At 37.3% G+C, this 22,778-nt stretch overlaps 3 protein-coding genes across 4 annotated transcripts; 2 read left to right on the forward strand and 1 right to left on the reverse strand.

Moving 5' to 3' along the window:
* The first annotated feature begins 3,777 nt into the window (after positions 1 to 3,777).
* On the forward strand, positions 3,778 to 7,674 carry LOC132545056 (deoxyribonuclease gamma-like). Its single transcript, XM_060208725.1, has 8 exons — positions 3,778 to 3,927; positions 4,592 to 4,674; positions 5,179 to 5,268; positions 5,424 to 5,524; positions 5,985 to 6,097; positions 6,220 to 6,377; positions 7,164 to 7,260; positions 7,582 to 7,674. The coding sequence occupies exons 1-8, from the start codon at positions 3,778 to 3,780 to the stop codon at positions 7,630 to 7,632; spliced, it is 843 nt and encodes a 280-aa protein (XP_060064708.1). The 3' UTR covers positions 7,633 to 7,674.
* Positions 7,675 to 10,568: 2,894 nt separating this feature from the next.
* Positions 10,569 to 17,064, forward strand: LOC132545037 (deoxyribonuclease-1-like). 2 transcript variants are annotated; one of them, XM_060208705.1, is made up of 9 exons: positions 10,569 to 10,662; positions 12,794 to 12,943; positions 13,620 to 13,702; positions 14,066 to 14,155; positions 14,485 to 14,585; positions 14,898 to 15,010; positions 15,506 to 15,663; positions 16,446 to 16,542; positions 16,925 to 17,064. In XM_060208705.1, the coding sequence occupies exons 2-9, from the start codon at positions 12,794 to 12,796 to the stop codon at positions 16,973 to 16,975; spliced, it is 843 nt and encodes a 280-aa protein (XP_060064688.1). In that variant the 5' UTR covers positions 10,569 to 10,662; the 3' UTR covers positions 16,976 to 17,064. The 2 variants fall into 2 exon arrangements, with proteins under 2 accessions (XP_060064688.1, XP_060064689.1); XM_060208706.1 differs by lacking the exons at positions 10,569 to 10,662; positions 12,794 to 12,943 and adding an exon at positions 13,235 to 13,291.
* Positions 17,065 to 20,234: 3,170 nt separating this feature from the next.
* On the reverse strand, positions 20,235 to 21,824 carry LOC132545047 (uncharacterized). Its single transcript, XM_060208715.1, has one exon. The coding sequence runs from the start codon at positions 21,822 to 21,824 to the stop codon at positions 20,235 to 20,237; it is 1,590 nt and encodes a 529-aa protein (XP_060064698.1).
* Positions 21,825 to 22,778: the final 954 nt, after the last annotated feature.

Raw genomic sequence — 22,778 nt, forward strand, 5'->3', positions numbered from 1 at the left:
TAGAAGGACGAAACAGTTGTATGATTTAGCATCACTGACGAGTCCTAGAAGGACGAAACAGCTGTTTGGTGTAGCATCACTGACGAGTCCTAGAAGGACGAAACAGCTGTATGATGTAGCATCACTGACGAGTCCTAGAAGGACAAAACAGCTGTTTGGTGTAGCATCACTGACGAGTCCTAGAAGGACAAAACAGCTGTATGATGTAGCATCACTGACGAGTCCTAGAAGGACGAAACAGCTGTTTGGTGTAGCATCACTGACGAGTCCTAGAAGGACGAAACAGTTGTATGATTTAGCATCACTGACGAGTCCTAGAAGGACGAAACAGCTGTTTGGTGTAGCATCACTGACGAGTCCTAGAAGGACGAAACAGCTGTATGATGTAGCATCACTGACGAGTCCTAGAAGGACAAAACAGCTGTTTGGTGTAGCATCACTGACGAGTCCTAGAAGGACAAAACAGCTGTATGATGTAGCATCACTGACGAGTCCTAGAAGGACGAAACAGTTGTATGATTTAGCATCACTGACGAGTCCTAGAAGGACAAAAAAGCTGTATGATGTAGCATCACTGACGAGTCCTAGAAGGACGAAACAGTTGTATGATGTAGCATCACTGACGAGTCCTAGAATGACGAAACTGTTGTATGATGTAGCATCACTGACGAGTCCTAGAAGGACGAAACAGCTGTTTGGTGTAGCATCACTGACGAGTCCTAGAAGGACGAAACAGCTGTATGATACAGTTTGATTAACTGTATGGCTCTACTGTAAATTTGTATCAAAAAGTACTATTCATTTGTGTGTCGTTTGTACAATCTTCGAAATATTCATCACTCACGACACCATTTTCTACTAAGAATGACGTACAACGTTCTGTCATCTGCAGTAAAGCCAAGTTCTATTCACATTGAGAAAAGTATGGACACAGACGGTTTTCTGAATTCAATGTGATTTTCTTAAAAATTACACTCAATTACATATGATTGAGGGAATGAAAAAATTGGTATGACTTCATACAGACATTCTCTGTACTAGCTGTAAGGATAAGAAAAATAGATTACTGCATGTTTGAAACTCTCTGAAATGGATAGTCACTCGCTTGCTATTAAGTGAAGATAATGAGTGTACAGGTCACCTTACAAGCATAGGATAGTGGGAATGTCTCTTTAGTAGAGTGTCCGGCTACAGAGCACAGGGTCGTTATTTCGGTGGCAAGGTATTTTTCAATAATCCTTTAAATATCAAATATCGTACCATTTACCATTCCAAAGGTAGAAGCTACAGGATATTGAGATGCTTCCTTGGAGATATTAAGCTTGGGTTGTTGTTGTCATCGAGGTCGGAGACTTTGTGAAGGAGGAAGTAGTGTAGAGAGAAGTTGAGAATGCAGGGAATTTACCTTTGGTTCAACATTACAGCCTACAGACCGAAGGGTCGCTAGGTCGAACGGTCCAACGGTGGCAGATTGTTTTCGTTACTTCCTCCTAGTGGCCGAATGCCGAATTTTTAACACCATGCTACATCATATTAGCTGTATAATGCAGTTTAATTCATTGTCTTGTCCTGTCTTACCATATCTTATTTAAATATGTTTTAAACAGTGCCATTAAATGGTGTCTTTGGCACTGTCTTTCTTTCCATAGTTTACAATTTTATATTAATAATAAATTTTAATTTGTGACTTAACTATTTCATACAATTGTTATTTATGATAAAACGCGGAACTATACTACTGGCTGACGTCAGCATTAGGTTAAGCGGTTTAAACGATGTAATCCTGATTTCTTTCTATTGTTTTTAGAGATATTTGAGAACGGAAATATGGTTAAAAGAATATGTTACCAAATGTGGTTTACAGTTGATATGAAGCCAGGAGGAAGATAAAAAAAACGGACACCATGGATATTTAAATGGGACCATATTTAAAGGCTTTTTTTTTTATAAATATACTTGTTTTGTATAATGAACCTTGAGAAAAATACCCTTGTGTCACATTGTTGTGTAATTATATCTCAGTTCCTTGTTACAGTAAGATAAGGGACATTGTGATTTTTAAATTCCTTTTATCAGTCACCAATCCGAGTCTGGTGTTACAGTCTGGTCTTGCGCATTGGCTCACTGTAGAGATACACTTTCCAAGCATTTCGAGCGCACATACGCCGGTAAGTGTAAGTCCAATTTCCATTTGTTGTACAAATATCTACCTGTATATATACAGATCCTTCGGGTGCATTGCTATAGTGTTAGCTGACAATTTATAATGTTATCAACCAAATTGCATTTGAATTCCCAGGGTGGTAATGTTGTCCACGATACATTAAACAATATACCTCGAAGTCACCTGAATTTTATACGTAAAGATCGACTGAAAAATTACTCTATACAGTGTTTAATGATCAGCTATAATACAGGGAAGATAAATTTTACACATACAAAAGAAACGAAGATATTATCATGTATTGGAAAAATGATATTTAAAGCACATATAATTCTGGAAAGTTTAAAGATAAAATGAGTTTTGATGATAGGTGCTGCTAGGAAAGGGGTGTGTAGTTCTTGAATATTCCCTTGTATATTTGATCAATACCGCAGTTGTCTTACACTCGGATCTCAATACTGTCTAGGGACAGGAAGCGTTCTCTGCTGTTAGCCAATTTCTTTTTACTATGCTTACATGAGATACTGATAATTCACTCCGTACAGTCTTTATCATATCTTCCATATGCTTTACTCAAATATTATGATCAATTATTCATATACTTCTGTTTAATCCTTGACAGAACGTAATTCAGAAACACAGAATTCATACTTCTCGTTAGATTAGGTGGTGTGCAGAAAGTTGTTCAATATCGCATATCCAAAAGACACTTCAAGGGAGGAGCGGATGTTTAAGAACGATCAAAAGCATACGGTCGTCATTGTGAATTCATTTAGAAAAAGTCTATATCCGTGCGCGATATGAAGCTATACGCGTTTGATTCTGCACTGGTTGCGTTGTTGAATACCTTATTCTCGTTTGACAACGTGACGTAATTTCTTGAATTGGGCTCGATAAAATATCGGGTGTCGTCGTCGTCGTCTTCTGAAACACATGGTCTTATTCTCCTCATACAATTTTCGCGGGTTTCCAAGTGATTTTTTTCATATTTTGCCTGGGTTAATAAAATGTATAATCGATTTAGGATTTGAATTGAGCTTCTGTTGACGGAACTATCTTTGTTCTTTTCGAAAAACTCATCAATGGTCAGATAAACCTGGGTTATCTTGATCTAGATATGTTTTTGCACGCGACATCTGCATTGCGAACAAGGAAGTAGAACGCCTTATCTGCAAGCACATCCATATATTTATATTCAATCGAAGTGTAAAATTCGACATCTGGATCAGAAAAAATAAACTGGTGAGTTTTTTTAGAATGCCGAACTTATTGATTAACCTGCACACGATTTTGGCCATGCTCTACGGTATCCATGAATATCTTCATTGGCGTAGCTCCTCGATATCCTAAAACTTTTAAGATTATTTTAGCGCCAAATTTGTGTATGAAGAGGAAAACTGACAAAGTCCGAAATAAAGTTGTTGAAGTCACTGAATTCCACACATGACGTCACAAGGCGTCAGGGTCAAGTCCCGGATTGAAGATCACACAACTTAGTTGGTAGGTGGAAGGACTGTGATGGTATCCCTGCTTTCCCTACTTGACACCAACAAGGTTCACGATGGGTTGGTTTTCTGTTAAGGATGATGATCGATATTATCAATGTTTTTCAGATGAAGCAGATGACGATGTACTTCCGGCTTGTCCTCTTGCTCTCCATAGCTACCGTGGGACTGTGTAACCTGAAAATCGCCTCCTTCAACATCAAATGGCTCAGTGTCAACAAACTGTCCAACAACGAAACAATGACTATCATCAAAAAGGCACGTGAGAACAGCATCATATTGCGTTGAAAACGTTTCGCATTTTACATTGATCATATCTACAAGTCACAAGACATGACATTCCCTCAGAAGTGACTTTGCGTCGTCGTTACCTCAAATTCATCTCTTAGAGATACATAATAGAACATCATTAAATAAACAGGGTAAATACACCCCCTTCCTATATTTTACATAATACTTGTTTAGAACGGTTTGTCAATTTCTTGCTCGTCTCCTGGATTTTTCATTCTTTAACCCCCCTTAACTCCCAGGAATTTTTAATGAAACTGAAGTAAAAATCTGTCATTTTGCTTCAACATTAATTTTCACCTTTTTCCAGTTTTTGGTAAGCAACCCTTGGATATTTAGAAATATGGGAATACAAGCGTTATAAATTTTAAGTCTCCATCATCACTGAAGAGTCTTAGAAAGGCTTAACAGCTGAACTATGCTGTATAATCCATGGTATATATCGCTAACTTAAACTAAATTGTAGAAAAGAATGATATCCAAATATGTTTCTGTTACATATTACACTTATCCTCAATCTAAAATCATAATGATATTTCAATACTATACCATAACCAAACACAATCTTAACCTATTTTTGAAATTCCAGACCATGGACTGGACATGAAATAAAAATGCTGTAAATCTGCTATAGGTTATCGAGAGATATGATATAATCTCCATTCTCGAGGTGAGAGCAGACAATTCCATCCACATGCTGATGCAGAATCTCAACATGTAAGTCACCTTATTACCAAAGTTTTATCTGAAATTCTGGTCTCAAGAAGATACGCAGACAATCCCATACCTGCATTTACACCATTAAATATCAAAGATGTCGGAGACGATGCCGGTAGCATTGGTATCACTAAAGCAACTTTATTTCTTGCAAAATTTCCATAGATAGAACTTTATTCAGAGGTCGACTACAAAACTAACTCGGATGAATTCGTGATTCGAAGGTCAAGGTCAAGGTCATAGTAGCTACATATAGAAATTTCTCAAGCACTGTATGAATTATAATACTTCCGGTAACGAAGATATATAAGTCCTTCGAACATGGGATTTTCCGGATAGAATGTAAGACTAAAAATACTTCATGTGTTTCCAAGCGTTTATAAGATGTCAACATCAAGAGAAAATTCAATGTAAGAAGGTCATTGATATTCGAGATATAATTCGAGATTTTCATAGATAAATGCGATAGATAATGATTTTTACTATCTTCTATCTGTCGCCTAGGGATAATCGGGATAACCCGTACGGCGTAGTGTTGAGTAAGAAGCTGGGGCATAGCGTACATTACACGGAATCGTATGCCATCCTCTTCCGGTAGGTACACACTAGTATTATCACTACGTCACATCGACGGGATCCGAACTTGTGTTGTGCCAATTATTCAGATCTCTCGAATTAATTTGAATAATTCCGAATGATTGATTGTTTGTATTTTGGTGTAGTAAGTCATAATTGTGTTTTAACGACAGAATAAATAACGTGTTTGTACAAGAGGTATATCAGTTCCCGGATCAGGATGACGTATTTGCACGAGAACCATATGCTGTCATGTTCCATTCTCTCGACTCACGTGAGTGTTACGTTCACGACAAACCATATCTTCCAACAAGATGTCGATAAAAGTACCGTTGATATAACAAAGAACCAAATCTCCAGGTCAGATCGAAGATTTATGAGTAGTAATTAAATAATAATACATTGAATAAGTTATATTATAATAAAACATCAAGAACCGATATAACACACGCGCACAAACATTCATTTATTCCACAAACACATTTCCACGTGTCTTTATCATGACAACAGCCACTAAGACCTGTTGACCACCATGTTCTCTGGCTGTCTGCCATTGGTGTGTAGTACATTCAATAGTTCATATCATAATCAATCATTGAGAGCTGACATACACACTCACAATCACCATAGTCATCCACTCCACACACACATTTCCACATGACCTTATCCTGATGACAACTTCTACTACTGGTTGTCAACCATGTTTCTTGGCTCACTACATCTTCTTTCTTCAGGCCCTGCCAACTTTGTGTACATCGTGCTCCATACACAGCCAACAAACACCCCCGCTGAGTTGGAACACATGGTATCTGCTTACGACAACATCGCCAATTTCATGGGGAATCAGGTAAAAATCAGGGGAAATATCAAACTTCACCTCTGTGTGATATAGGCAATGATATCTGACCCAGATAATTCGATAACTATCCGGATTTCCGAATGTTGTCAGTATTTTTTGTATCTTCCCAGAACGCGCTTATAGCTGGGGACCTGAATGCTGACTGTCATTACCTATCTCAGACAAGCCACGACCATAACCGTCTCTACACAGACAAACGCTTCACATGGCTCATCGACAGTGACGTCGACTCCACTGTGTCTACCGGTACCGACTGCGCTTACGACAGGTATCAGTGTTGATGATACTTAGCGAACTCAAACACCGGTCTGATGATGATATTTTTTAACTCGCATTATAGATTTATCATATCGCTGATGTTTTTTTAGATATGAAAGTTTGCCGAAAGTACTAAATGGGTTCGATCAAGAGAGATTTACACTAAAATTACTTCGACATGATCTCTGTTCCGTCCATTTTGTTAAGGTTACACCAATAGGTTATGCACCTCCAGCGGAGAAGAGTGCTGACAACAATACACAGTAAATCATTTCTATTGGGATTTTGAAAATTGTCGATTTATATTTAAACTTCCCTTGGTTGACATAATCGTCTCAATAATACTTGTTTATTGCTTATATGAAATAGGTTCGCTACATAATGTTTTCTTGTCTTACGAAATATCAATAAGGCTTGTTGTAAATACCAACTGCTTATATCAATGTTTAAAAATTTATTTTTCCATCTCTTCTTGTCATATTTGGGTTTTTTTGTCTTGAATGATGTTATCATTTGTGAGTTGTTGATTTTTTTAAGGATTGGGGGTTGGGGGGGAGGAGCATTGTTGTTTCTGTTTTGTTTTGTTTTTGTTTTTGTTTTTTTTTTGTTTGCTTTTGGCAGAAAGATTTTAAAAAATATAAATTTAAGTTCAATTAATTTTTTATAACAAATTAAGAAAAAAAGTCCTCAACCTGTATTTCTTTCTTTGTAAATATACAGTTCATAATATTTTGAGACTTTGTATATATCAGAAGGTCAGTGGGAGAATCTGCCTTGAGTCAACCATTTATTACAGGTTCATTGTTGCCGGGGATGAGCTGAAACAGAATATTGTACCAAACAGTGCCCGTGTGTACAACTTCCAACAGGCCATGAAGCTCACGTACGACCAAGTAAGTATAGCCATATCAAAGGAGGTCACTGTGACCTAATTCTTACAACAGCTGTCGGTAACAAGAAAACGTCTTTGTTTATACACAATACAAATCGAAGACTACACTGTTTTTGTTTCTGTATTTTTTAAACGATACATGTAGGTAAAGAAGTGATGTTTACCTTGTCCAGCCCGGGTCTCGAACTAGCAACATCTCTTTCTCATAACGAGTTTACGGGAAATGCCAACGGTTTGTATTATAAAATTACTACCACCATTCGTTTGTAGGGAATTAGTTATAAACAAATTTTCGTAAAGCGTCGTTTTTGTTCATCCACAGACCATAACCGTGAGTGACCATTTCCCAATAGAGGTGGAAATCAGGAGCTGAAATAAATGAGAAGAAAGACATTCCTTTCGCAAATCAGTCTGTTCACTGACATGTACATGTAAACACAGCTTATATAAAGAATCCCTTGCTACAAAACGATGTTTTTGAGTCGTGTTTTATTTTTAAATATTTTTTTAGATAAAACGTCATATATCACTTAAATTGCCAAAACATCCAAAAATTGTACATAATCTACCCAAAAAAATGCAAACTGCCCGAAATCCCTAAGAGATCATGTCAAACTTCCATTGACAATATCGTGTCGGTGATGAAATTCCATTTTTCATTCACAGAGATTTTATTGAAAGACAAAATGTGTATTGGGCAACTGGCTAAAGTCTCTCCCTCGTAATGCCATTCCATCTTGTTTAGCTGCTTTTTATAGCCGATTTCTGTTTCTCGTGGCCAAGAAACTTGACTTTTCCATGCAGACATTTCGTTTAGTTTCACCAATAAAAATGCTTGTCGTACTCAATACTTATTCTGAAAATTGTTAAAGTTTACCGAAAATGAAAGCATCTTTTCTTTGCTTCTCCCTGAAAGAATCGGAGATTTCGATGATGATGTCATGCGAAATGAGATTTACAATTTAACAATGGAAAAAAAGTGTCGCAATGTGAAAATTAGACAGGTTAATCCGTTGTAATATTACCACTCTTAAAAATTTTTAAAAAACCAGACAATTAAACTAATAAACAATAAGGGGAGGTAATGGAAATACACCCGTTTGCCCACCCGTGATCCAGGAACTATGACAACAGGACTACTGTAAATGTATTTATAAAGGTTTTATTTAAGAAAGACACGTACAAATAAAATTCACTTAGCAACAAATTACGTGAGAAATGTGTAATTTCTAGCATAATCTTTTTATATCGTGGAAAGTTTGGCTATTTTTGCGGTTGAATTCCAGTTTTAAAATCTAAAAAAAAAAACATTGAAAAATAGGACGAAGATACCTCAACTCCAAGAAACTTCTTCATATCTTTAGCTGTTGGTCAACATCTAGAAACTTCTTCATATCTTTAGTTGTTTGTCGACGTCTAGAAACATCTTCATATCTTTAGCTGTTTGTCAACTTCTAGAGACATCTTCATACGTTTAGTTGTTTTTCAACGTCTAGAAACATCTTCATATCTTTAGCTGTTTTTCAACTTCTAGAAACATCTTCATATCTTTAGCTGTTTTTCAACTTCTAGAAACAGCTTCATATCTTTAGTTGTTTGTCAACGTCTAGAAACATCTTCATATCTTTAGCTGTTTGTCAACTTCTAGAAACATCTTCATATCTTTAGCTGTTTGTCAACTTCTAGAAACATCTTCATATCTTTAGCTGTTTGTCAACTTCTAGAAACATCTTCATATCTTTAGCTGTTTGTCAACTTCTAGAAACATCTTCATATCTTAAGCTGTTTGTCAACTTCTAGAAACATCTTCATATCTTTAGCTGTTTGTCAACTTCTACGTTAATGCCACGAATGAAAAATTTATACTCGATGAGAATTTTCTGTCTGGACGTTTTTGTCAATTTCATTTTATCCAATGATTGGTTTGAACGCATAGGAAATTTGGGAAATAAAGCTAAATAAAGCAAATAAAGGAACGATACAGCGAGTGTTTGTTATAAAATGATGACAATGGCTGTTTGGAACTAATCAGCAAAAAAAAAAAAAAAAATCGTGCGCAAGATACATAAATATTTTAGTCATTTACATCATTTAATTCATTACTATATCTAGCTACGGTGAGAGTAATCATATAGTATGGAAACCTATTTAAGGAGAAATATAACATAAACCTTGTTATACTGCTTCATTCCAAAAGAGTTCTGTACAAAGAGACTTTTCAAACGTGTACAGTACATTGTGTTACATGCATTATATGATGAAACTTTTAAAAGTATTTATTGACACATGTAACACTGCAGTGATTATTTGATATTTAACTATTGAAAACATGTACAAACACTATGAGTTGTTGCGTATAAGGGGAGACAACGCCGTAGAATATCACTAATGGGTCGGTTAGCCATTGTATCACGTCTTCCAAACATTGTCTTTTACCCGCTTCCTCGACCACAGGTAAAAAAACGATAGTGTGATTTTCATGTGGGACCGAAGATGTGTTACCCGAAGACAGAAGCATTCTAAGGCACAGGTACTTTAGCACCACAATCCCACAGGGACCTGGCACGAATTTCCAACTCTATGGTCCATATTCATGTATTATCAATAAACGGACAGTGAGATTAGGCTTCCAAGCCGAGTCCCTGTGGGTTACGGTATATTACTTGCGAGAGTTATCTATTTTTTCTTGTAAGATAAAAGCAGTTAATATTCTTCCAGAATAAAACTACAGCAACTTTTTTCGGTAACTGATACAAAGTCTCGTGAACCACACGTGGATTGGACGAGAATAGATACCACAGGTGGTCATGTATTGAGTAATCAGTGGTAAACTTATCTATAGAATGTGTTGTTTATAGATGTAAAGTATATGTCTACTGAGAAATATCGTCTTATCCCGTTCTAGTACATTTCTTGTATTCTCGTACTTCGGTATTGAAACCTATATAGGAAATACATAGGATTTTTTTAACATTAATGTAAGTAGTTCAAAAACAACAGATGTCGAATTCAGTGACATCTAAAACTGTTTTCAATGATTTCTAATTACAAGTATATTCAATGCTATTTATGAATAAAATGTGATATTGTGTAATATAGTGATGAAGCGGCAAGACAAGCTGCTTGATGTAAATAAAATATATACATCGTTATCTAAGTCTGATTCGGATTACAAACATAGTCGTTTTTAGTACAACATACATACATGTAAATTATGTTATAAAGATCAAAATATCATCATTCTACGTCTGATACATGGGTATTTAACGATAGAAACCGAACGTGCTTCTTTTTATAGAAATACTACGCTCATGCACAGGAGTAGCCTACATGCATGGCAGTCAATGCAGGACCACAGCCCATCTGGCTCCAAGTCTTTCGGGTCACTTGAAAAACGTTTTATGTAAGTGATAATGGCGTTGACGGACATATAAATGGATTCTACAGTAAAAGTTTAAATATCTGTAGTCACCATTTTACAATGTATAGTAGTAGCCTTATCTCATTTTCCTAATTTCTTAGTTAGTGTGAGATGTTGTAGTAAGCCATAGTTTGCTTGTGACATCGTGATTGTATATAATTGTTATCTGTAGTTGAAGTCTTGTCAAAGGCACTGACTCACATCAGAGATAAGTTTCTCACGAATTGAGATGACCCATACGCCAGGGAATGTAAGTCCATTTTCTGTTACACGCCTATATCTGTTTAATGAATCTACCGATGTACGAATCCGTCGTGTTGATTACTATTGTGATAACAAAACGGTCACATTACACATCACATTTTAAAACTGAATGAATTACTGGGACGGCAATTTGTATACTATACAAGGCACAACATAATTCCATAACTGAAACTGTTTTTTTTTTAAATATCACCCAATAGGAATATCCGAAGGTAGAGGTTAAACGATAGGTCAATTTGTTCTCCGTTAAATAATAAAATGTAACACAGAAAATCATACAACACAAAAGATTATTTTTTGTCTCGCCCTGGACCATCTACAGTTTGGAGGGTTTGAGAGTTTTATGAAATGGATTTTCACGTCATATGCAGCCCAGATATTCAATATTCCCCCGGATGTATAAACCACACTATAACCCTCCTACACTCCCGGTTCCTGTCCGAGGAAGGAATTCTTCTCTATTGACAATGTACTATTGTATGTACGCTTAGTGTTTGCCTAAGCAATATGATGATAATTCAAAAGAATTTCACCACGTGATCCTTTGTCATGTTTTTTTTTTCACCTTTTATTTTCCGAAATCCTGCGATTCGTTATTTTTCTATTCCTTAATAGGACACCTGTTAGAAAAGGAGAAAACATGCATCCCTTTAATTTAGAAAGTAGTGTGATGGCGTATTGGGATAAGATGTTTCATAGTACATAACCATAGCCTATTTCAGAGGAACGAATATTCAGGACTGCTCAAAAGTCCCATCAACACCACTTCAGGAGCGAGAATGTATTACCATAGTATATGCTTTATTCATCCGGTTGTGCTAAGAATAGAAGAAAGGAGTTTGGATTAGACAAGATACATCATCTAGTCAAGCAAATGATTCTTGTAAATTTTGATAATCCAATACCAATATGGTGGTCGGTATAGCCAGTGTCATCTGTTAGGTAGGACAGCATATCAGCATAATGCGCTCAAAGAAAAAATATGCGGAGGACGAAACGAAATCTATTTCAAAAAATAATAATTCTGGTTGTTATTGACTCCAATATCTTTCTGGTATACTTATGGGAACATTCTATGCCCGTTTTTTTTTTGTCTGATTTGCTTTTGTTTTCTAACTAGACTGACTTTATCAAAGAGATTTCACTTTCAGAAATATTGATGATGTGTCGACTATAGATCACAAGATCATAGTACATCGTTACATACATATCAGAATTAAAACTCAAAGGCGATTGTTTTATTCGTATTTTGCTCTATTATTCTCATTAACATTATTAGTTAAGATTGTTCTTATAAAAAAACTCGGCAATGTTCAGATAAACCTCTGCTGAGTCTAGATGTATTTTGAAAGTAACAGAAACAAAACACCTTATCTGCAGGCACAAACATAAAATTATGTCATTTCGAATATTCGTGTATAAAATTTGACATCAGAATCAGGAAATACAACCTTTCGTTTTTGGTTTAAGAACACCTAGAATGCTTAATTGAATCCATCAATATCTTTATTGATTTAGCTTCTCGATTACCTGTATAAATAAATAAATAAATGAATAAATAAAATGAAACTTCAATAATTTTCAGATCACCGGTTCCTTCTCATCAAAGTTGTTTAAAGTTTATTGAGATAATAAGAAAAACATTGAAAAAGACAAAATTAAGTCGTTGAATCTACACATGACGTCACAAGGCGTCAGGGTCAAGTCCCGGATGGAAGATCACACAGCTTAGATGGTAGGTGGAAGGACTGTGATGGTATCCCTACTTTCCCTTCTTGACATCGACAAGGTTCACGATGGGTTGGTTTTCTGTTAAGGATGATGATCGATATTATCAATGTTCTTTTAGATGAAGCAGATGACGATGTACTTCCGGCTTGTCCTCTTGCTCTCCATAGCTACCGTGGGACTGTGTAACCTGAAAATCGCCTCCTTCAACATCAAATGGCTCAGTGTCAACAAACTGTCCAACAACGAAACACTGAGTATCATCAAACAGGCACGTGAGAGTTTCAGCATTATCTTGCGTCGCAAACGTTTTGCATTCTATATTTATTTCCCAAATTTAAGTTACAAGACATCGTGCGTCATTTCCACCTCTTCACAAAAGTATTTACTACAACTGACTCTGCGTTGCTCATATCGCATATTTATCTTGCAGAGTTATATGATATGAACAAACATGGTTAATGTACCTGCCTTCCTATATTTTACCTATGTCTCATTTGTTAGGACTTTTTGTCAAGCCTTGCTCTGCTCTTGGATTTTCACTCCTTCAGTCTTCCGCATCACTGACGAGTCCTAGAAGGGCTTAACAACTGTACGCTGCTGTTTAATGCATTATACGGTATAATACTGAAACTGGAACTTGTAGAGAATGGTATTATCTAGTCGTGTTTCTGTTGTACATATTATACTGATCCCCAAATATCATGAGACTTCTATACTATACAATTACCAAACACAATCTCAATCTTTTGTTCCTGTTGAAATGCCAGACCAATAAACTGGACAGGAAGTAAAAGTGTGCTATAAATTACATCCATGCTGAAAATTATACAAATGTATTACATAATCTCGTTATTGTAGATATTACAGAGGTATTATATAATACAGAGATATTATATAATCTCCTTCCTTGAGGTAAGGGAAGACCGTGCCATCTTCTGTTGTAGATAATACAAAGGTATGATATAATTTCCATCATCGAGGTAAGGGACGACCATGCCATCCACATGTTGGTGCAGAAACTCAATATGTAAGTCACAGACTTCACACTATAATAATAACATCGGAATTCTGGTCTCAAAGGTCGACAATAACAATACATGTATGAGCTCGTGTTTGCGATAGTTACTTGTGCTATGAATATTCTCTGCAATGTATACTAACGGTAACCAAAGACAGACGTAATTGCGTCTTCCTGTGATAAATGCACCTCTTAGTCAGAGCAAAGAATTTTCCCTAGAAAATACATCAAATTTCACTTAACCAAGAATTTAAAGGTTATAGAAAGGTCAGTGAAGACAAAGACATTCTAAACAATGGGTAAACATATGCGGTTTTATTATTTATAATTGATATGGTTTATACGATAATGATATTTCCAACTGTCGTCTAGGGATAATCGGGACAACCCGTACGGCGTAGTAGTGAGTAAGAAACTGGGACGTAATGTACACTATACAGAATCGTATGCCGTCCTGTTCCGGTAAGTACATCCTAGTATTATCACTACGTCACATCGACGGGATACGAACTTGTGTCGCGCCAATTATTTGAACTTCTCGGCTAACATCATACTTTCGATTGACTGAAACAATAAAAAAAACTTTGGGGTTTTAAGAATCATAATTACTTTTATATAATTCCGAATGACTGGTTGTCAGTACGGAATACGAATTTGTGTTGCGCCAATTATTCAAATATCTCGGCTTACATTGTACTTTGATTTAAGAATAAGAATTACTTTTAAATAATTCCGAATGATTGATTGTTTGTATTTTGGTGTAGTAAGTCATAATTGTGTTTTAACGACAGAATAAATAACGTGTTTGTACAAGAGGTACATCAGTTCCCGGATCAGGATGACGTATTTGCACGAGAACCATATGCTGTCATGTTCCATTCTCTCGATTCACGTGAGTATTACAATTACTATCTACCATATCTTCCAACAAGATGTCGATAAAAGTACCGTTGATATAACAAAGAACCAAATCTCCAGGTCAGATCGAAGATTTATGAGTAATTAAATAATAATACATTGAATTAGTTATATTATAATAAAACATCAAGAACCGACATAACACACACGCACAAAAATTCATTTATTTCACACAAACATTTCCACATGTCTTTATCATGACAACAGCCCCTAGGACGTGTTGACCACCATGTTCTTTGGTTTACTACCATGCAAATGGAGCCTTGAAATCATCTTTCTCTTTCAGGCCCTGCCAACTTTATATATATTGTGCTCCACACACAGCCAACAGACACGCCCGCTGAGCTCGAACACATGGTATCTGCTTACGACAACATCACCAATCTCATGGGGATTCAGGTATGACGTCATATCAGAAATTATCAAACTTTCATCTCTGTGTGCTGTTGACCAATAGAATCTTTCATCCTCTTGGTGGTAAGATAGGTGGATCTCAACCCGAGAGGAAAGATTATTCAGTTAGCAAGCACAAGGCTAGCCAATTGTTAACAATTTAAACATATTTTTCCCGGGGTTCAGATCACACTATCTTACCAACGAGGTGGTGAATGCTTGTCTTTCTTTCCTCTTGACTTTATTAGGTACTTGTGTGTGTTTTTCTTGTCCAATTGTTTCTCATCGTTGACGTGACATCAGAGAATAGTTGCTGTCAGGTTCTAGCATTGTCCTGACAGGGGAATCCCCCTGTCTAAATCTTGGGGTGCAATAAGGAAATCTTATAATGGCAGAAAGCTTGGATTTACATGTCCAGGGTAAGAGAAAATTCTATCTTATTCAGAGACTTGATGATAATCTAGATTTCCGAATGTTGCCAGTATTCTTGTATCTCCTCAGGACGCCATTATAGCTGGGGACCTGAATGCTGATTGCCGTTACCTGTCTCACACGCGCCACGACAACAACCTTCTCTACACAGACAAACGCTTCACGTGGCTCATCGACAGTGATGCCGACTCCACTGTGTCTACCAGTACCGACTGCGCTTACGACAGGTATCAGTGTTGATGGTTCTTAGCGAACTCAGACACAGGTCTGATAGTTCTTATCTCTCATTATATAATGCAGATCAGTGTCGAATGTACTTGGTTCCGAAATGGATTTTGTTAAGGTCGGCTGTTACATTAAAAGGCTATGCACCTCCAGCGAAGAAGAGTTCGTTATATAAAATGCTGACGATAGCAATAGGCAACGGTCCAATAAGGAATTATTACCAAAATGACTGAAGAGAAGTGTTTGTATTTATTTACAACACATGTTTTTGTTATTCGATCAATTTTCTTGGCATATGGAAATCGCGGGGTGATTTTTTATGATCTCCCTTGTTAGACATAGTCGTCTCCATACTGTTTTTTTTAATTTTTCGTAACAGTTAGGTCCGTTACATAATATTTTCATATCATGCAGAATATCAATCATATTTGGGATAAATCACAGCTGCTTGTGCCAGTGTTAGGAATCAAGTCTGTGTGCGTGTGTGTGTGTGTGTGTGATTGATTTTTTTCTTTTTGTTTCTTCTTTTTCAAAATCAAAATTCATTACTAAAAGTCAGATTCTGTCATTTGCTCTGATATTGATTTGAAATTTGTTTCTGATTTGATATTTTTGATTTTTCAAAATTCTGAATTCCAGTCAAAGTTTCTTATTACGAATTAAGAAAAAAGGCCGCTATCTGTGCCTTTTCGTTTGTAAATATACAGTTCGTAATATTTTTGCGATCTTGTATATATCAGAAAGTCAGTGGGAGAATCTACCTTGAGTCAACCGTTTATTACAGGTTCATTGTTGCCGGGGATGAGCTGAAACAGAATATTGTACCAAACAGTGCCCGTGTGTACAACTTCCAACAGGCAATGAATCTCACTCCTAACCAAGTAAGTAAAACCAGCCAGTAATAATAACCTTATCAAAGGAGGTCACTGTCACCTTGTTTTACAGAGTGAAAATCCGTAAATACCAGTGTCGGTAGCCGAAAATCCTCACGTCTGCGTTTTACACAAAACAATTTGGATGTTACGTTGTTTTTGTTTCTGTTTTTCTTTATATATGATAGATAGAGAAGAGATTTTTACCCTGTTTACCTCCCAAAGTCTCGAACTAGCGATCTTTCACTTTCAAAAATAAAGACCATTACGTCCTCGTTTAAGGGAAATGCCGACGGTTTCCGAATGTATGCTAAAATTCCTACTATCAACTGTTTGTAAGGAACTTATCATAAACTTATTTTCGTAAAATGTCCTTTTTGTTCATCCACAGACCAATGCAGTGAGTGATCATTTACCCATAGAGGTGCAAATCGGTAACTGAAGCAAATGAGGTGAAAGACATTTCGTTCGCAGATCTGTCGGTTCACTGACATGTAAATACAGCTTGTATAAAGAATCCCTTACTAACAAGACGGTGTTATTGAGTCATTTGTTTATTTGTTTGTTTTTTGATAAAGGGGATGGCTGTGTGTGTATTTGTGTGGGTGGGTGGGTGTGTGTGTGGGGGGGGGGGGGGGGGTTTAAACACAATGTGGCAACACTGAACAAGCCAAGCGAGGTACATAAAAGGTACCTCCCTTTGGCGACATTTAGTTTAAACACAGTGTCTTCCACCATGCGCTTCCCTGCCAAAACGAGGCTACAGCATTCGTATGAAAAGGCGCGAGGACGTGTACACGCGAGGTGACTTCCGAAAGTTAGTTTGGCGGGAAATACCGAGTGCGTGCCATTGGCGGATTGATGTTTAATCGATCGAGGTGGAACGGCGACACACAGTGTGGTGAGTAACCAGCAGTGTTGTGAGGTACTCGCTAAAATTTTGTCTGTGGACTCAGAATAAAGTTTGTAAGCAGATAGCGGGGTGCGCCAAGCGAAGTAACGGGAAAAGTACCTCGCTTTATTTTCGTACCTCGCTTCGTGGGGGTGTACTCAAGGTTGATACCTCGTTTTGTAGGGTAAACGAAGGCACACACGCACACACACACACACACACACACACACACACACACACACACACACAGTATACATTACACAAGTGTGATCTCTTACTGGGGAAGCGAAGTTTGTATTCATTGTGTTTTTTTCTTTTAGATAACCTGTATTACAGTGTAAGATGACACTTTCAGTGTGCGCTTACATTTTCCATGAATTATGTGTAATCGTTACAGAAGCTCATCCTGGATTTAATTATCTGTTAGTAGCTGGTCAAAAAAAGGTAAACAGAAACAGAAAAGGTAATACATACATCTACTGTTCTTTTCACTCGCAAATTAAAAACTAATCTTTCTAGTCATTGTGTATTACATTATTTTTATAATATGTAGTCTTTGATCAAGCGAAGACCGGAAATAAAGAGTAAAATCCAATTTGCATATTCAAATAAGTCATTTAAGTATGTTATACAATTTGGACATAGTGACGTTTTAAATGTCCCCTTTTGAGATAGACTCTCACCCACCATCCTCCCTTAAGTATTTTTCTCATATTGGTCTCATTCTTTGACTTTATTCCTCCAGAAATGAAGAGTACATTACAAATTTATGACAAAGAATCAGAAAATTAATACAAATATATAAGGTACATACAATATTAATGACAATAAGGAATAGTACTTAGACGAAAATAGCCATGGAAAAATATATGAAATGGGAAAATAATTTAGAGACAATAATGCAAAAACTATATATATATAAGAAGTATTCCATTTGAATGCAAATAAGAACATATACAGATTCACTGAAAAGTGAAATCAACAGCTTTAACCGAAAAGCAACAACACTCGTATGCAAACTTTGTGCAATATTCTTCATCTGGGAGTAGTTCCCGTACATCGTCAGGTATGTGTCCTAACAGGATACAAATACAGTCCTGTCTTTCTAGATTATCTAGTGTGACGTACAGTTCAACGGGAAAATTGTTAACAATATTTGTGAAAAAATCATCACGCAAAGCAACCAAATCTGGATGATTACAATCAAGTAAGCAATGTGTTATAGCGTCCGAAGACCTCATATTACATTTGGCACATAGCAGCTCACAGTTTGGACTTATTAACCATAACTTTGCCACACTACTACAAATATGAGACTGATTCGAGGAAAGCTGTTTCCACAAAAACCACAGAGACGATGGGCGAAGTTCCCCGTGCAAATTTTGGAATCGATGAAAATCAGGACAGCTGAATAAGCGCTCATACCATTCTGATTGTTCATGGGAATGGATGACATTCCTGACAAGAAATTTCCAATACTTCTTAGAAGGGAAAGCAGACTCATTCAAAAACGAGTGTAAATACTCTTCTAAACCAAATTTATGAATTATAGACCAGATGTCGTATATGACTCCCTTAACACTTTTATATACACACATGTGTTTCTGAAACAACCGCAATAAAAATAGTTGTTTTACAGTGGTTGAAGATCTCAGGCGACATAGGGAACCAAAGAATTGGAGTTTAGACTGTTCTACCTTCGCCTTTAATGAAGTGAGCCCCAACATACCTAGTGCCATGTCAGAACGAGTTCTGAAAGGGAAACACTGGATAACTTTGGCACAAAAATGTTGGATGATTTCTAAACGTGACCAATCTTTTAGACTTAATGAAAACCACATTTCTGAGCCAAATAAACCGCACGGAATTGTTACTGAACGAAACAGTTTCAGGCCAATGAGGGGGTTTACCGACTTTCCTAATAGCCCTCCATTTAAAAAGGAAAAGCAAGAACTTCTAAATTTGTGGAGTATATTTTCGATATCTGGACGACCAAATTTGAATTTGTCTAGAAATATTCCCACGTGTGTGGTATGTTGGGATTCATTCACAGCCTCACTCCCCAGATACCAGTTACGTGAGGACCTGGCAAAGCTAGTTTTTGACTCGTTAAAAACTATAATACACGTTTTTGAGGCATTATACTTAAACCTCCATCTACAACTATACCTGTAACATATATTCATCAAAATATCCATATTACACTTGTTAAAGGATAGAAGTACAATATCGTCGGCCTGTGTCGGGCAAGTAACGTTTACATCTTCTATCATCAGGGATACATTTGAATTACATAATTCTTCCAACAGATCGTTTATGAATAGTGTATACAGCCATGGTGATAATATACTTCCCTGCCTAGTGCCTTGCTCTATAAGGAAAGAATCAGAGACAAAACCTTGGTATACAACCGCACTTTGCATATCATGATACATAGAAGCTAATACTTTGATGAATTTAATATCAAACTTCAGATCAGATAATTTCATAAACAATCCATTGTGCCAAACACAATCGAATGCCTTTGCTGCATCAAGAAAACAAGTGAATAATTTGTTATTTTGTTCACCGGCGTACGTGATCGCTTCATGTATCATGAAAGAGGTCATAGTGCTGCTAACATAAGGCTGAAAACCATTCTGTAGTGGATTAACGACAAAACGTTTGGTGGACTCAAGTCTCAACAGAAAAAGCTTCTCAAAAACCTTTAAAATTACAGGCAAAAGAGATATTGCACGGTAGCTATTCGGGTCACACTTAGGCTTGTTATTGCCTTTATATAGTGTAATGATTAGTCCCTTTTTAAAGCTTAAGTGAAAAACTCATGAAACATAATAGCATTAAATAATTTCGTCAAACAGTGATACAGATGTTCACCTCCATTTATGAAGTGTTCATAAACTAAGTTGTCATGACCAGGTGCCTTACCTAACGGTAATTTCTTACAAATTGCTTTTACTTCATATGCTATAAAGCTTCTGAAATGCGATGATACTGAGGGCTGATCAAGAATAGTTTTCATTTTAGAGTCAACAAACATTTTGAAAGCGTCATCATAATCTGCGCTTTCAGATTGTTTATACAAAGATGAAAAATATGTACCCCAGTGAACTACAAGTTCTTGTGGGTTTCGGACTGTCTGGCCATCGAAAATCATCTCTGCACTCGCTGTGCCCTCACTACGTTTACAACGACGTTTTACTAGTGTCCAGAATGTTTGCTGATCTACCTCAGCCGCTTCTGCAACGTCATCATTCTGTTTCTGTAGATGTTCCTCTGACAGCCGACGATGAGCCCTACGAAAATTGCACTTTGCTTCTTTATACAGACGAAAGGATTCAGAGTTGTCACCCCGTGGACGACCAAGCTTAACCCAGACACAACGAAGATTCCACATTTTTTTATGTAGGTCCTTGAGTTGGCCTTTCCAATATGGTTTAAGGAACGTCCGAAATTTCTTTACAGGTAGAGATGTTAGGGAAGCCTCTTTAATCACTCCAACGAGATCAGATGTGAAGGTTTCAATTTCGTTACAAGTCGAAATATCACGTTCAACTAGACCTGAGACACGCAATAGACGTTCAACAGTATTACGATATACATCAGTGTTTCTATTGTTACCAGCTGTGATCCACTTGAAAGATGTTCTTTCCAAAGTGTTTGCGGAATTGGAGTTATGTAAAACTCCCTCTGGAGTACGTATGACAAAGAATATGGCTCTGTGATTAGAGACGTCAAGAAAACTGTCGTCAGAAGTTTTACACTCAGTGACCAGATCAATCTTTCCTGAGTCAACCATGACGTAGTCCACTAGGGAGCATGCGGTATCGTCACCATGCACATAGGAGTTTACAGGGCCAAGGCAAGTAAACAGTGTGTTGACAGCAGTTAACTGGTTCAGATCCAAGAAATGTTGCAGAGCAATGCCTTGAGGATTCGGACCGGTACTTACACGAGGACCACTCAGAGGGGCATTAAAATCCCCTATAAATATAACCAATCCATCTGCAGAGAGTCTTGTGTACAGTTCATCGAGCTTGTCAACATATGAGCGGAACAAGTCCATTCCATAACGCATTGTTGGAAAATACACCTGGACTACATAAAAGACAGTATCCTCCATGACAACTTTAATTATCGCGATACGATCGTCATCAGAATCAATAACAACTGTCATATCGGATAGACGCTTGCGCCACATCAGCGCAACACCACCTTTACGCGTTCTTCTGTCAGCATGTGGATGTGAGGAGAAATCACATATAACATGAGAATCATATGAATTGTGGATGCTCTGAAATAAGTGGCTGTTTTCCTCAAAGAGCCAGTGTTCCGATATGCCACATATGTCAACATCATGCCGATTCAGTGCGTTGTGGAGATGAAATCCAGACGACATAGTTCCTGTCGCGTTCCATGTCATAATGCGGAGATTTCCCATGCATAAAAGGGTAAATAGACAAAGAACGAATCCGTTCGTATTACGGTCATTCATTTTGACCGTGCTCTTCTGTACTCTGTGCACTCTCGCCATAAAACCGGGATTGACTCATCCACTTACGACATCGGACTCCCCCATGCCAGAAATCACGCGATTTTGTTTTGGATACATCACTGGATAAGATGTTGATTCGCGCAGACACGCAGTCACGCATACGACTTTTCAGGAGACGAAGAAATGTTACGTGAATAGGATCCGCAGTGACGAAGAAATGTGTGGTCTTTCTCCTTGTGACACCAACAAAGCCGTTCATGTGCTTAGCTTCAGGTTCTTTTGGACTAGAGGAACGGCTCGGTTTTGATTCGCTTGCAGATGAGGTCACCGATTCCGCATAAGACTGTTCCTTGGGAGGACTTGGCACATGCTCTGGCATTGGCAAGTTGGATGTAGGTACAGATTCACCAGATACGACAGTCGCATTACTTTTACGCCGGAGGACACACGTAAGGATTCAACAGGTGGGGCTATGGGCTGGGTCTGTGGGTCCGATGAGATAACTTGCTGTACAGTCACAGAATCATGAACATATCTACGGATACCGTTGATCTCTTTACCCAGCTCCTCGGCAAACACTGTAATCGCAGTATCAGCACAAGACTTGGCCCTGACTGGAGCTTCGGCGACAGAATGTTCCATGTCACGAATACGCGATTTAAGAGAAGAAACACAATCTTGAATAGAATTCACAAGGGATCTGTGAGAGGTGACGTCTCTTTCAACATTATCAATCTTTTCTTGGATTGAGCGAATATCATTGCGCGCAAAGTTACCGCTTGAAAAACGAGCATCATTGACGCGTTCTAGACTTAAACGAATATCGTTGATAGACTGAGTATAACTTGAAAGTTCGAC

The sequence above is a fragment of the Ylistrum balloti genome, unplaced genomic scaffold, assembly GCF_031769215.1.
Source record: "Ylistrum balloti isolate Yb309-2 unplaced genomic scaffold, AGI_CSIRO_Ybal_v1 Utg369820, whole genome shotgun sequence".
Classification (NCBI taxonomy): Eukaryota; Metazoa; Mollusca; class Bivalvia; order Pectinida; family Pectinidae; genus Ylistrum; species Ylistrum balloti.

What these genes read in the sequence shown, in the direction of transcription:
- LOC132545056 (XM_060208725.1), top strand. Translation starts at nt 3,778, where the DNA reads ATGAAGCAGATGACGATGTACTTCCGGCTTGTCCTCTTGCTCTCCATA. An exon ending in CCAATTTCATGGGGAATCAG is followed by an intron (nt 6,098 to 6,219) that starts GTAAAAATCAGG and finishes GTATCTTCCCAG; the next exon opens with AACGCGCTTATAGCTGGGGA. An exon ending in TGAAGCTCACGTACGACCAA is followed by an intron (nt 7,261 to 7,581) that starts GTAAGTATAGCC and finishes GTTCATCCACAG; the next exon opens with ACCATAACCGTGAGTGACCA.
- LOC132545037 (XM_060208705.1), top strand. Translation starts at nt 12,794, where the DNA reads ATGAAGCAGATGACGATGTACTTCCGGCTTGTCCTCTTGCTCTCCATA. An exon ending in CACTGAGTATCATCAAACAG is followed by an intron (nt 12,944 to 13,619) that starts GCACGTGAGAGT and finishes CTTCTGTTGTAG; the next exon opens with ATAATACAAAGGTATGATAT. An exon ending in TTGGTGCAGAAACTCAATAT is followed by an intron (nt 13,703 to 14,065) that starts GTAAGTCACAGA and finishes ACTGTCGTCTAG; the next exon opens with GGATAATCGGGACAACCCGT.
- LOC132545047 (XM_060208715.1), bottom strand. Translation starts at nt 21,824, where the DNA reads ATGTCGTCTGGATTTCATCTCCACAACGCACTGAATCGGCATGATGTT.